The sequence below is a fragment of the Amblyomma mixtum genome, chromosome 10 (genome assembly GCF_055824585.1).
Source record: "Amblyomma mixtum isolate Tamu chromosome 10, ASM5582458v1, whole genome shotgun sequence".
NCBI classification, from domain to species: Eukaryota; Metazoa; Arthropoda; class Arachnida; order Ixodida; family Ixodidae; genus Amblyomma; species Amblyomma mixtum.
In genome coordinates, this window is record NC_143021.1 from 6,652,750 (window position 1) to 6,667,959 (window position 15,210).

A 15,210-nucleotide genomic window follows, 5' to 3' on the forward strand; every position below is an offset into this window, starting at 1 on the left:
CTCGGTAGAGGCAAGGGTAAGGTTGAGCGGGAAATCCTCGAAGCATTTCACATTAGCAATCATGGAGATAACTGTGTTAGCACGGCTTCTATCACGCTGATGCAGAAAGAATTAGGTTACTTGTCCCGTTGACACTGCAGTTTGACTATCTTACGAGATCGCTGTTGTTGTTTTTTGTGCTGGTTTTGCGGTGCCGTTGAGTTGCGCATGCTCTGTTGGGTTTTCTTGGAGACTGGCTGTTTTTTCAATAAAGCACAGTTGATAGTCCAGTCGTTGTGTGTGCCTCGTCTCTCCTTTGTCCCCGTCTTTTTGGCTGGTTTTTCTTAAGTATAATGTACCAACTAACCCAGATTTCAACTCTTCTCCATCTACCTGGTGGCAAGGTCTTTGCACCAACCAGCCGCTAACTCGTCTGGCTTGCCGACTACTGCAGATACCACCATCATCCGCCAGCTGCGAACGAAAGTGGTCCCGTTTCGGAAACGTCCATGCAAGGATTCGCAACAGGCTTTCAAGGGAACGCGTTCGAAAGCTTGTGAATGTACAGTCGAACCTAGCTGTGGACACAGCTTCAATCCATGCTGCTGCGCGTAGTTCCGCATGTTGCCTTTCTCGGTGCAATAGAACAAGAAGTTCGTTCCACAAATATGATCTTTATATATCCATATTCGCACGCAGTGCAAATCATTATTTATCTTCTCGGTGCAATAGAACAAGTTCGTTTCACAATGTGGCATCTATAACTGCATATTCGACTGAACTTCGGAGCATTATTATTGATTATTGTGCTGTTGCAAGTAAATCTGTTTCTGTCACGTTTTTCAATATTTCAATTTTTCATGAAAAAAACCCTGAAAAAAACGGTTTTTTTCATGCCATTCAAAATTTCTTGAAATTTTACATCTCTAGCTCTAGCCCTGTCATGATGGATTCGTGCCTTACGTTATCAAAGGCGCCTTTGATGTCCAGTGCCATGATGATGTGTTCTCCGTTGAGCGGGGTGTTGCTCAGTAGTTCTCTGATTTGTAGGAGCACATCTTGGGCTGAAAGCCTGGTTCTGATGCCGAACATGCTGTGGGGGTAAAGCTCGTTTTCTTCCATATAGTTTTGTAGCCTTCTCGTGACCACTCTCTCGTAGATTTTGCCTAGGCACGATGTAAGGGAGATTGGTGTGAGGTTTTCTACTTGAAGTTTCTTGCCTGGTTTCGGGATCATGATGACTTCCGCGTGTTTCCATTCTTCTGGTACGGTTCCCGCTTGCCAGTGCCTATTCAGGTATTCGGCTAGCTTTTCGATTTGTTCGTCGCTGAGGTTGCGAATAGGCGCGTTGTTGATCTTGTCCGCGCCCGCGGCTGTGTTCTTTGTTGCGTTTCTTATTGTTGCGTACACCTCTTCCCGGGTAATGGGTCTGTTTAGCTTTTCGTTTTCTTCTCCTTTGTAGCGCTCTGCGTAGGCTGCTGGGTTGCCTTCGCCGTAGCACTTTTTGCGTACTTTGTCCAATAATTCCGAGTCTGTTCCTTCGTAATGGTGTACCAGTCGGTTTATGGCTTTGTTGTTTTCTGTCTTTGTTTTTGCTGGATTTAGAAGTGCCTTGAGTATGCGCGATGTTTTTGCGGTGCTTAAGGTTCCGTTTAGGGAGTCGCTTAGTTGTTGCCAGTTATGTCTTGCTACCTCCGTCGCCTACTCCTCTGCCTTTTTTTTTGTGATTTCCGCGATTTTCACCTTGAGTCTCCTTATTTCTGTCATTTCCACCTTTTTGTGAGTCCCCTCCTAGCTTCCCATAGCCTGAGAAGTCTGGAGTCTACGTCCGGTGTTTGCGGCGTGCGCTCGATTTCTTTGGTGAAATTGCGTTGTTCTTCTTTGAGCAAGTTCCCCCACTCCGTGATGGACTCGATACTTCCTATCGCGTCGTCACATGCTGCTCTGAAGGCATTCCAGTCCGTTTTGTTTGCCTTTCCTATCTGTCGTTTGATTTTATCCGCTATTGTAATTTGTGTCTCTAGGATATAGTGGTCGCTTCCTAGGTTTTCCATTAGGTTGTCCCACTCCGCTTGCCTTGTTCTTTTGACGAACGTCAGATCGGAAGCAACACTACGCTAGGTGTGAGCGATTTCGCGGAGCCCCGGAGAGTCCCATCTGCGCATGCGCGAGGAGCGAGTGTGAGACAGTTACTGCGTAACTTTCTTTCCTCAAATACAATTTTTATTTTCTACATTACGGCCCCTTTCTTCTTTCACTCCCATTTCCTCCCTTCCTCTACAAACGGATGACGGGTGTCCACCGAGATATGCGAGACAGTTACTGTGTAATTTCCTGCTTTCAAATACAATTTTGATTTTCTTCATTACGGCCCCTCTTTCTTCTTTCACTCCCACTTCCTCCCTTCCTGTACGGGGCGGTTCAGGTGTCCACCGAGATGACAGAGGATTACTGCGCCATTTATTTCCTCAAAAAGCGTCGCGTTCAAAAGGGCAAGGCATCGCGCCGAACGGGTGGTGGCGTTCTGTGGACTGCCTGGCAGGGCTACAACACGCTGTGCGTTCCACTCTCAAATGCGAAGCTTAAGCGTCATTAATTAGCAGTTAATTAGTTTTAGTCATTAACCACTTAATATCCATTAAGTAATAATTTGTCATTACTTAGTAATTAGTCATTAATTGTGTGCTACGTCATCTAGGGGTGACGTCACTAGTGGCATAGAAGCAGTCAAAGTGGTGCGGAAAACGCTTTCGCCTCTACGCATTTCAGACAAAGTGCCCCCTGAGAAGCCGCCGCCACTTTGATTGCCGCGCCGTTGCTTCTGCAATTCTACTCGGGATGACCATTGTTCAAACCACAGCCAATTTTTTAAGCCCGTAAGCTGTTTGATGAATTTAAGGAGGAACTGCTAGTTTTCTCCTTCTGCCTATTGTCAGGGGAATGCTTGGATTTTGCACTGATATTTTTGAACACCTACTTAGCTTTTCGCAGTGCCAGGAAATGACGTAATGAGGATAGCTATCGGTAGACAGCCGGAATGAGCTTCGACACAAGCCTTCTTAGTATGGTGACACGACTTAAATAATGCCGCTCTTATGCATGACTGAGCGATGCCATTCTTGACAGGTTTCGAGTGCCCTGAGGGGAACCGCAGCTGTGGTTTCACTAGTTTCGGGTGGTGTTCCCAGCAAACGCGGTGGTCGTGAAATGTAAGCTGTAGGTGGAGAAATTGCAGTACATTGCCTTCGGGGAAATCATGAAGTTTAAGCCGAATGCTGTTTCCTTAAACACCTTGAGAATGTCTACTAGTAGGCGATTGAGTGTGTTCTTTTCGTTAAATAGAATGTAATCGTCGACAAAACTGAAAATCTTCAGCACCATTCCATAGATGTCAGGTCCAATAATTCTGTCAGCCCTAGACAAGACATCACTCAGCACCGAAGCGACACAGGAGCCAATGCACACACCGGACTTCTGCCGATACATGCTTCCTGGGGCGTGTAGCCTACCCTCATTTATGCGAAACCGCATTTATGCTCGGCACCATGGTCCATTAAATTCTGCTTACACTGCGCTAAAATACATGCGCTGTCGAGAAGCTTGCAGGCAAAGTAAACCCTACCAGTGCATGTCACTCGTCTAAATAGCAAACATTTGTTGGCCACAGTGCCTAGGCTAACTGCGTTTTCGAAATTCAAGAAACTGATATGGATATTACATACGTTAGGCTAGACGCCCCTCTATAAATAATGAGACAAGCAGTAATAGTAAAAAAGTTCACCACTCCTTATTAGTTAACCAGCCTGCTAGTTAGGACGTCTTAGTATTATTTTGGTGCGCTACACCACTGACAGTGCTATGTCGAAAAAAGTGTTCTTCCAAGAAACCCTATTTTTAAAAACAGCCCAACATCTTAGGTGAAACACCCGTTTTTCAAAGAGATATGTTAAAAAACAAACAGGAGGTAGCTTGCAACATGGCACCGAGGAAATTGAAAGCGCAGGGAAACACACCCAGTGACGTATCACTCATTCATAAATACCTTCTCTTTTTGAAGACTCGAGTGTCTTTACTTCCTCTTAGAATCCTGCAGATTTGGCTGGCAATGTGCGGGAAGGTTAGCATAAACATATAGCTTATTTTTCATCGGCAGGACCCGGAGTAGGAGAAAGATATGCATATCGTCGATGGTGCTGGCGGCACCTTTTTCGCGAACCTGCCCCTTCACTTTGTTGCTTCTATGAGCGGACACAGCAATGGCTGCCTGAGGAAAGCGTGCCGTGGTCCTCTTCTTGGTGCTGTGTAGTTACCAGTAGCGCGCGTGTTTGCCGCAGCTGTTGTGGGGCGCTCATCCGCGATGGCCCCCAGTAAGCGGAGCAAAGGAGTAGTAGGTGGTAGTACCGAGTAATTACAAACGCAGCAAAAATAATCAAAACAAAGAAAGAGAAATTACAAAGAATAAAAATAAAATCGATTGGATTGGTTTGGTTTATGGACGAGGATGGCAGCGGCACAGCTTTTCGGTGGCAATTCGTGTTAAGGGTTGTAGCGTAGCGTTGCTTTCTAGTTGCAGGCCTTTTTCAAAAAGGTTAACCACTGGTCCTGGTTGGCCTTGTGGCGGTGACGTTATGAAGCAGCGGAGGAGAAAATTTTATTTAATCAGAGGAGCTTGGGGCACGCAGACCGGACGGCCCCAATACACTCAAACGTTCATGTTCCTACGGTCTTTGACGCCGGCAGCCCGGTCCGTGGCGGTCTTCTCTCGTTCTCTTAGAAGACCGCCAATTTTCTCGTCGGCATCAAATCACTACTAAGCGGCACTATAGTATGCTGCCTGGTGCGTCTTCACCAGCAAGCCACTGGCGTCACACGGCTTTCTCTTTATTCCACCCCAAAGAAACAGAGCACCAGGCCAGGGGAAAGATTGTGCTCGTGTATCTTCAATAGGTGCCCAGTGGCACTGCCCCGCATCTTCCGCATACAGTGGTGGTGAAAAAATAGTTAGAGCGAAGTGATTGGGGTAGAGCCTTATTAGTCCTTCCCCTCATAATACTAGGTGGAGCCCCTGTTGCGGGGTCTCATTGGAAAGCAACACCGCCCGCGGCCGTTGAACCAAGGCCTTTGTGGGCCGGCAACTTCCACGCAGCACATTCGTTGTTGGTGACCATAGTATCGCGCCAAAGCTTCCGCGCGGGCCTGGCGACGACCGCTATGGTCTTCTCTGGACATGTTGCAGGGAAGGGGTCGGACCCGGAGGGCGCGTCTCCGCGATTCTGGCACTCTGTCCCTTTCCCCAATGTGGTAGTCGTGTTTCATGTGTAGCCGGTCCAAGAGGCGGCGACCGGAGGTGGTCTGTGCAAGACGCATGTATTGGTTGACTAAGTGGAAAATGCTGAGACCACTAAGACACCGCTGCGGGCCGAAAAAGTTTGAAGAAATAAAATGAAGGGCACGGAGGTCGATGTCGTTGGTGTTATGACCGGTGTTACCTGGGAACGGTAATCCAGTAGGTTACACGGAAAGGTCACAGAGTACCAATGATCTGAGTGTGCCTGGAGAAGGAAATATTTGGTACATCCACATGTAACTGATCCAATTGTTAACCGGTCTCGAAATGCATTATCTCTCGCGCTCACGAGAGGCAAGGGACGACGGAGCAGGTAGACGTGACGTACACTAGACCTGAACTGTCATCGCCAGACAGGTAATCACTAGCGTACGTTCAGTCCGTTGCTTTATTCGTCCCTTCGTGGGCGCTAGACGCAAAGTATTTCAAGCCTATGCGCCATGGAGCTCCAGCGCCGTACACCGTTTTCGAGGAGAATAACCGGCCGAGCGAAATGGTCCTTGCAGCGCCCTTGCCGGCGGCGCGGATTCCGAGGCCGGCAGCTTCCAGCTCCGCTACCAGGCCTTCGACCCGGACCGGTGCGAGCAGCCGCGGTCTCCGAGCCAGGGCTCCGTGGTGGGCCGGGACTGGCGAGTGGGGCAGGAGGTGCGCTTCGTCTGCGACCCCCCGCTGGACCCCGTGGGAGGAGGAGGGGGCAGCGCCCGCTGCGAGCGCGGCGACGACGGCGTGCCACGCTGGAGCCGCCAGACGCCCCGGTGCGCGCTCGCCGACTGCCGACGGAGCAGCGTGCGCCGCGAGGCCGGGGCCGGCGCCATCGCCAGCCCCGGGTACACCGCGCGGCGGCTTCCGGCAAACCGGCGATGCCAGTGGGACATCCGGGCACGGCCAGGACACCAGGTGAGCGCCGTCTGTCGGCGGATCGATAGACCACAGTACAGATACAGAGAAATTTGGAGGGGACGCTAAGCTGCGCCTTAAGGGTACGGCGCTATGATAGCGTAATGGGTTAATGCTCTTAATCATCATCATCAGCCTGACTACGCCGACTGCATGCCAGAGTCATCTACCTCCTGGTCTCCAGCTTGCTTCTTGCCTACCTTCGCATTGAAGTCGCCCATCAGTACAGTGTACTGTGATTTTACTTTGCCCATCAGTACAGTGTACTGTGATTTTACTTTGGTCATCGCCGATTCCGCATCCTTATAGAAGGTTTCAACGCTCTGGTCATCATGGCTTGATGTAGGCGCGTAGACCTGCACCACCTTCACCTTATATCTCTTACTAAGCCCAATTATGATAGCTGCCACCCTCTCGTTAATACTTTAAAACTCCTCGATGTTGCCAGCTATATGCTGATAGATGAGGAATCCCACGCCTAGTTATTGCTGTGCACGATTCACAGATCCCTGGGAGTCCACTCCTGGCGAAGTGATGTAAGCGAAGCACCGCTGTTTTGCGATGCCAGGCGGTGCCGGCCGTGGGGTGACCAGGTTGACCTCGGCGAACAATCTCTATCGGCCGTTCGTTGATTTGAGTGCCACCTACCGCGGTGGCCATGATCCGATGGGCAAGTGGCGATGACGCCGCAAGGACCTAGGTGGCCCATCTGCCTCCTAATTTTCTTCTCTGGGGATTTTTCGCTCACGCTCATGGACGACACCGTGAGAACGTTGTCGTCGTTCTCACGACGAGCCCGTGAGAACGCTATCGAGTCAAAATTGCCTTGACACGTCATGCTTTGCTGGAAACAGCCTCATAGGTGGGAGACGAACGCCACAAAAAACAATCTTTACATGCGTGCATGAAAGAAAAATAAATAGCAAAATATTGCTCGCATCAAAGCTTGTTAAGTGTGCACCAAGTTGCAGCACAATGTATGCTTCCGTATTTGCTAGGGCACCATAGAGGCAATATGCGCGTCACGATCGGCAGCGTAACTGGACGCTTGGCGCATTCCCGATGGGGAGCTTCTCGAGCAGAGAAGGTAACGCCTGGCGCGATTCGAAAGGAACGAGTTTAGGCTTCACTTACCGGGATTATTGGTGTCTATTTTGCAAAAGCACTTAAAGAAACTAGCTCAGCTGACCATGTGGTGCCTCTATCGTGAGCGATGATTTTTATTGGATTGCAAATGACAATCAAACCAGGAAAAATTTTTGGTCGCGTTCGGCCGAAATTATGTACTTTAGGTTGGACGAATGGAAAAAAAATCAATTAAAGTGACGTCACCTCAGAGTGCGTGTCTGCCGCAGGTGTGGGCGGCTTTCAAGCAGCTGCGTGTTCCGCGGCCCGCCGAGCTGTACCTGTTCGATGGCGACGAGAGCAGGCCGCTGGGCAACAATGCGAGCGGGCCACAGCCGCTCAACGTCACCACCGCGTCCAACCGGCTGCTCGTGGTGCTGCTGACGGCGGCGCAGCCGCTGGACGACGCCCTGCTGTACATGGAGTACGCGACCTCCTGCCCCGAGCCCGGGGCGCCCGAGGGAGGAGGCCAGGCGCTGTTGACGCAGCAGCACGGCCCGGTGGTGGGAACGCGCGTGGCCTACCGCTGCCACCGAGGCCACGACATGCGCGGAGAGCCCGGCGCCGAGTGCCTGCCGTCGGGTCGGTGGAGCGCACCGCCGCCGCAGTGCGTGGCCAACAACACTGGGCAGGTGAGGGGGCCTCGGATGCGACGCGTGGCGATTCCGGTAGCGCCCTGGTGTTTTAAGGCGAAAGCCTTTAATGCCTCATCGTTGTCGCCAGAAGGTTGTCAGCAGAGGTGTCGCGCTTTTCGGTTGGTCGAAAGGTTATGACGTCAGAGTGCGCGGATTCGCAGTAAAATGAGGTCACCCACGGATGCCTGATGCCCCCTTTTGGAGCTGACGTCGTCCACAACTAATAAAATAGTTGTCGTCCACTCCGACAGGGGGCGTGAGGCGTCCGTGGGTGACCACATTACATACCTCATTACTGCGAACAGAGCCATAGATATAATAGAGCTCATCGAAGCAGAGAGAGAGTCGTGCTAAAGAAGCAGTCGAAGTCGGCAGTCAAAGTGTGCAATTGGAATGTGTGGTAAAGGTGTGTAGTCAAATAAAGCACTAGCACAGCACAAACAGTCTCGCAGTCAATGCTAAACAGTGCGGCAGGAAAGGCTTTCGCCTTGCAGCACTTTTAGAGAGCCCAAGTGCCCCCTGAATTTTTTATCACGGCTCTAATCGCAACCGTGTCGGAAATACGCAGTCCTTACATGCTATACTGAGAATCCCATGAAAACATTTCGCGTGAGTGGCTCATACGGGATGACGGGAAAGCAGATTCCGTATTATATGAAAACATATCCGCAAATCCGTGTTCGTTTTGGTCGCCGTGTCTATCGTTCTCTAGTGCGTTGCACTGTTTGAAAAAGGCGCGTCGACAGGACTGGAGTGAATGTATCTGGCCGCTCTCCTAAGCTGACATCTCTCAACTAGTGGATCGTAGTTGGGACCCATCGCGCCGATGCAAAGGCCGTGCCGAACGCTACTAGCATCCTCTTGAGGCATGGCTCCATCACAGTCATCATCTCGGGCAACTGAACAACGTCCGGACGCTAACGCCAACCATCCTGCACTGAAATCTACGATCAAACAATCCAGAGCGGGGGACAACTTTGCATCATCCGCAGACCAGCGGCATCACAGAGCGTTTGAAAAGACCATTTCACACGTTTTGCCGTGTGTGCCGTCACCGAACACAATATCTCGGACGTCTTCCTTTCCTGTACTTACTTTGTACTTACTTACTGTACAGGCGCGGCCATAAGTAAACGGAGCACGCGATTGCGTTCGAAGTGCAATCACGCATTCTCCATTGGTAATGAAGAAGCGCTGTTTCTCTACAAGAAAGCCCACCAACCTCCGCTACCAGCATACGCGCACCACTGTTGTAAATCTCAATTAGGTGACGCGTGAAAAATATTCGAAGATAGTTGCATGCTCCGTTTACTTTTGTCCGCGCCTGTACAGTACTTTCCTGTACTACTTAGGGTTGTCCATGCCATGAAACTGCTATATTTATACAGCAAGTGCTGGCCATGTACTGCACCGGCGTCGTTAAATCCAATTCTGGTGAGTGGGCGCGTTCTCTTTATTATATCAGTGAGTCTCTCTATTATGTTTGAACTTTGAGCAATGTAACGGTTTTGCTTGCCGGGATCAAGTGCGGCTGTTCAGTTGATCGGAAGTCGTCACTGTTTTTTACTCCAAGATAATGGCAGCGACATCGCGACTCGTGCAGCATGCTTCTTGTACGCCAGATGGATGCTCTACGTTTCCGGCATCGATATGAAGCTGAAATTAGGTCTAGAGACAGGAAGAGAGCAGAGTGGGTTTGGCGACGACAAACGCGAGTTATTGATGTCCTAGGTCGTCAAGTGGAACTGAACATCCCGAGGGCGGTCCGCTGATGACCGATGGTCGTCAAGGGAAACGCAACGGATTACGGCAGAAGGTGAGGTGAGAAGTTTGCGGGAGTAAGGAGAGGATTAATTTATGTGGTGTGGGTGAGGCCTTTGACCTCCAGAAAACGCATATAGGGGTAGCTAGACGATGTTAATGGCGCAGAAGCATATGCCAGGCTCGGTAGCATGCTGCTGAACGTCACCGGCGAGGACAACACCAACGGCGCTTACCTGCAGCCCCGACAGCTCGCCCGGCTGCATCGATGCCTGGCGCCATGGTGTCGCGACACGCAGTCATGGGCAGTATCGAAAATACATGTATCTTCGATACTATCTTTCGATACATTTTGTGTATCGGTATTAGGTATCGCGTGCTGAAAACTAGAGTATCGGAGTATCGGTATCGAAAATACATTTTTAGTGTATCGTGTATTTTACGATACTCGATACAAAAAAAAAACCTGTAAAAGCGCTCGCTCAGGCGGTAGTACAAGACTGGCGGCAGCACATTCGCTGCTTTTTAGCAAACTCCCAAGCTACCACTTCTGGATCAGCGTTTCTCGGAGTTAGGAATGGATTCACCCGCAGGTTTGACCATCTTTTAAAGATGAAACCGAGCGCAGAAGAGGCAACAGTTGCTGCTGTTATACACCCCTATTTCAAGTTGCGGTGGTTGCCAGCAGAAATGGAAGACTTCCGCCGTCATGCTCAGAAGCTTACAGAAGAAGCTGTTGTCGACATGTCAACACAACACAAGCCGCGCATTCTTCCGCACGCGAGGCAGTGGGATCATCGGCGCCAGCAGCATCAAATGCGTCAGCTGACGCATTCTTTTCATTTGAAGAGACAAGCGGTATAACCAGCCGTAGCTCTCAGAAGGCGTTAGTGAAGCTTCAGTTTCTCAATTATTTACAAGATCCTCGAGTTGATGTGGCTATGCTTCATTCTTATCCATTGATAAGAGGCGCCTTGGTCAAGTATAATACTGCGACGTGCTCGTCTGCTCCTGTAGAGAGGCTTTTTTCATTTGCCTCCCTTATAGCGCGCCCACATCGCGGGGCTCTTTCGGACCGGCGGTTCGAGCAAATACCTTTAGCCTAATAAAAACGTTCAGCCATTTTACTTGTTGTTGTTTTAATTCCAGCTTTTAAAGAATAGTTTCAGCATCAGAAGTTTGTTATCGCAGTACTGGCAAACTAACTGTTCGGTTCCCAAGCGCACGGAGCTTGCATCATTTAGTTTGATCAAAGGCACAGGCCATCGGGTAAGTACTCTATAATATATCGAACCGAAAACAGAAAACGTTTCAGGTTTATTCATGTAGCCAAGTGCTCACAGATTGGTTCGTATGAGGAACTTTGGGTTAAATGATTTTTCGCTAGGCTGCTTACGGAAGCGATCACTTCAACATATAACCGGGTGTCCCAGCTAAAAGTAACCAAACTTTTAAAAAAGGCGAAGTGTCTTAGTCATGCAGTGAACCCAACTCAGGGTTATTCATAGTCACGTGGCCTAGTCTTGAGTATTTTTTTCGCGCTTAAAAGTTAATTAATTAGTTCAGTTTAATTAGCTACCTTTTTAATACTTCAGGAAACTTCAGGAAGAAAATGTCAATGCAAAAGTTTTAGATCTCCTCGAAAAACCGCTAGTAGTGCTGTTTCCGTCAAGTTACGATTTACGTAGCTTCATTTATTGGCTTTAAAAGAAAGTTATCACGTGACCAGCTGCTCGCTCACTTCTCTGCCCCAATGTGCACCCAAAGTCTCATCGAGAAGAGGACTTCAGAAAAAATGGATTTTATTCTTTAAGGCGCGTCTTGGGACGTCGAAGTGGCACAGTTGTCATGTGGAAGCTTTTTCTTATTGTGCGGGTTATGGTTAAAGGGCGGTAAAAAAATTACTTTACGTGAATATTACTTTGCTGCAAATGTCTCAGTAAACTGTTTCTCGAAGCGATCTACAACTTTTCCATTGACACTTTGTTCCTACAACTTTTCCATTGACACTTTGTTCCTAAGTCAATAAATAAAAAGTTAGTTAATTAAGCTTAACTAATTAATCAACCTTGAAGAATGAAAAAAATACTGCGGACTAGGTCACGCGACTCTAAACAACCCTCATTTGGTTTCAGACGGCTAGGACACCCCGTGTTTTTTAAAAGCTTGTTTACATTTAGCTGGGACACCTGGTATATGGCTTTAGTCCAAATTAAAGTTCTAACAAGGCCAACTGCGCAGACAGCGGAGCTTCAACAGATCCATGCGGTCGGATTCATTTATAAGTCCTTTCAGGAAAAGTGCTCCATAGAAATACACTAAAGGTTACAGAAACCACGCGTACATTTCCTAAGTTCTCCAATTATATTACCGGAATTATTAGACAGTGATTTCAGTCATGTAAACTTTGTTAGTCGTAATATAACCTGTATTATATTTGATATTTTAGTGATATATCGAAGTATCGAAGATACAGTATCGAGTATCTGTATCGAAAATTGATTTCGGTACTGTATTTTGTATCTGTATCGCAGATACAATTTTCAAAGGTATCGAGTATCGTATCGAAGATACTATTTTGAAGTATCTTGCCCAGCCCTGGCGACACGCCACACGAGCAAGGTTACCGCGTGCGGGTCTGGACGCCGAATCGCCGCCGGGGCGTCAGGGAAAAAGTGTTGTGGCATTATGGCTGTCCATATAAGGAGCTATGAAAGAAACGAGCGGCAACTTAAAGCAGTAAGTTATAGAACAGTGGCCTTAAAGCTTTCTATTACTGTCGCGATTATTGTTATCTGTACCAATTTATTAAGATTCAGTATGTCTGGGGGACTAAAAGCATTCAACTTAAGTTGGAGACAACAGAGCAAGCTGTGGAGAAAAAAGTGATAGCTCTATCGTTGCGAGACAGGAAGAGGGCGCAGTGGGTCAGGGATGAAGAAGAAATGGACTTGGACAGGGCGTTAATGAGGAGGCAAGATAACCGCTGGTCCTTAAGGGTAAGGAAGTGGATACCAAGAGAAGGCAAGCGTAGCAGGGGGCGGTGGAAAGTTAAGTACGCTGATGAGATTAAAGACATTGCGGGAATACGGTTACAGTGAAATGGCATTTACTCTGGCGATTTAACCCAAAGCAAATGCAGAGTTGCGTTATTATAGTATACTTTATGAAAATGGCGGCTCTGTGACGAGGGTTGCAAATGAACCGGGCTGAGGTTTTATGCTGCCTTTCGCGATTGTATGAAGTTGACATTCCCGAGATTGCCATTTTTTTTTTGTTTTTAGCACCAGATACATGGGCCCTCCCTTTAACCGAGACGATCGAGCGTTCCTCAGTGATGGAGGGGTAGCGCACCCGGCTCGTGACCGACGGGGCAGCAGTCCCAATCCCGGCTCGACCATTTTTCTTTTCAGCGCAGTCGCGGCTGAATTTCGATGGAGGTGAAATTCTAGAGGCCCGTGTGATGTGCGATGTCAGTGCACGTTAAAGAACTCCAGGTGGTCGAAATTTCCGGAGCCCTTCACTACGGCGTCCCTCATAGCCTGAGTTGCTTCGGGACGTTAAACCCCAATAAACCAAACCAAGCTTTTTTAAGAGACACTGGGTAATGGTGGTGGAATGACGTCACAACCCTGCAGACCAATAGGGAACTTTGTGGAGACACGATGACAGTTGTACTGTGATCATTGTGGGGCCTTTGAATTGGCCTCGCGAGGTCTGCAGTTGTGACGTCATGATCCTCTCGACCAATCCGGATATTTTCGACACAACGCCGATGCCGGCTTTACCGCTGAAAGGGTCTCTTAACACCATCGCGTTATTATACGCGGTCTGTCTTTTCACCGATAAATACCTGACGTGAAAAGATTTAAATGACAGGCGTCGCACATTTCATGACAGGTGAGATGTTGTTCTACCGCCCTCTTTGAATTATTCTCGGCGAGGCCATAAACATGTCCAGGGTCGCATACGTCCCGTTTAAAACATTTGACGTCACGTTCGGCACCCGTTGGGTCCGCACAGTGCTCCTGTAGCCGGTTCATAATGTTGGTTTAGTTGGTCTGGTTTATGGGGGCTTGGCGTCCCCAAGCGACTCAGGCTATGAGAGACGCCGTAGTGGAGGGCTCCGGAAATTTCCACCACCTGGGGCTCTTTAACGTGCACTGACACCGCACAGTACACGGGCCTCTAGAATTTCTACTGCATCGAAATTCGACCGCCGCGGCCGGGATCGAACCGGCGTCTTTCGGGTCAGCAGCCGAGCATCATAACCCCTGAGCCACCGCGGCGGATTGATAATGTGTAGCACTTTTTGTAACATTTTCTGTGGAAATAAACCCTCTGATTCTGATACTTAGAACTCTGCTGCGGTGGCATACCTGCATTACTTGTCACGCCCTGAAGCTTGAATTATCCGCTGTTGTGTCTCTACCCCCCCCCCCCCCCCCTAGCTCTTTTTATGTGTTCCCGTCACATCTTCTTTATGTGACGGGAACACATCTTTATGTGTTCCCGTCACAGTGTCGACCGTGTACCCTACGACACAAATAAAGAGATTATTAAATTATTAAATTAAATCTGTATCCACTTAGGCCATGCCCAGAGGCAGTGCGTGGTTCTGCGAAAGTGGTCTTTTTTCATGCACGCGCTCCCATGCAACCTCCTGACAGGTGGAACCGAACACGAGGGACGCATTCGACTCCTGGATTCCACGTACCACCACTTCTGCCTAACTGCCACGACATGTTTTCCGGAGTCCCCCTTAAACGGCACCCAACGCAGCAGTATTGACCCTGCGACTTTGTGTGTGCATCTGTCAGGGTGACATGTCTCAACGCCTGCTGCCACCTGCGGAGACGAGCGTCTGCCATGCAACCGCGCCTCGCTCTTTTGTCAACAGCGGGGTGACGCCGCAGCGGGTGTTCGCCTTTGGGGCATTTTCTTGAAACAAGATATAGTTTCCACCTGGCCGGAAACGACTAGCCCGACAACACGCTCTTCTGGACACTTCCGGGTATCCAAGGGCCTCAGCCGAGGAAGACGACGAAGCGGTGAACGACCTTGGAGCACCCGGGCGAAGTCCCTACGATTGGTCGGAAAAAGGCGGGAAGATCTCGGGAGGGTCTATTTAAGGCGCTCGGCACGTTCATCGAGAGCAATCCCCTGAGCGGTTCCATAAGCCATTCCTTGAGAGATTTCCCTCAGCGTTTCCCTGAGACTTCTCAGTTTTTACCTTGTTTGTCTTTGCTTGTAAATAATCATGTAAATATGTGAATACAGTTTTTCCTTCACTTCCCCTACTCCCTGTCTCCGGCCCACGATCCTTCCTCCGTCGGCACAGCAGCGGTGCTCTTGGACCCGATGCCTGGTGGAACACGCTACTAGCCCGGCAAAACATATCACCGCCCATCCAGCGACTGCCGATGTGCGTGGCCCGAGTGCATGGACGCCCAGAACGAACATACT

At 49.3% G+C, this 15,210-nt stretch overlaps 1 protein-coding gene across 1 annotated transcript in view; it reads left to right on the forward strand.

Annotated features, from left to right (window-relative positions):
- The window catches only part of LOC149325062 (seizure 6-like protein 2), a 125,616-nt gene that overhangs the window by 28,024 nt on the left and 82,382 nt on the right, over positions 1-15,210 (forward strand). The window contains exons 3-4 of the mRNA XM_089562426.1: positions 5,833-6,223; positions 7,579-7,980. Coding sequence (XP_089418552.1) covers positions 5,833-6,223; positions 7,579-7,980 — 793 coding nt within the window. The remainder of the gene's footprint in view (positions 1-5,832; positions 6,224-7,578; positions 7,981-15,210) is intronic.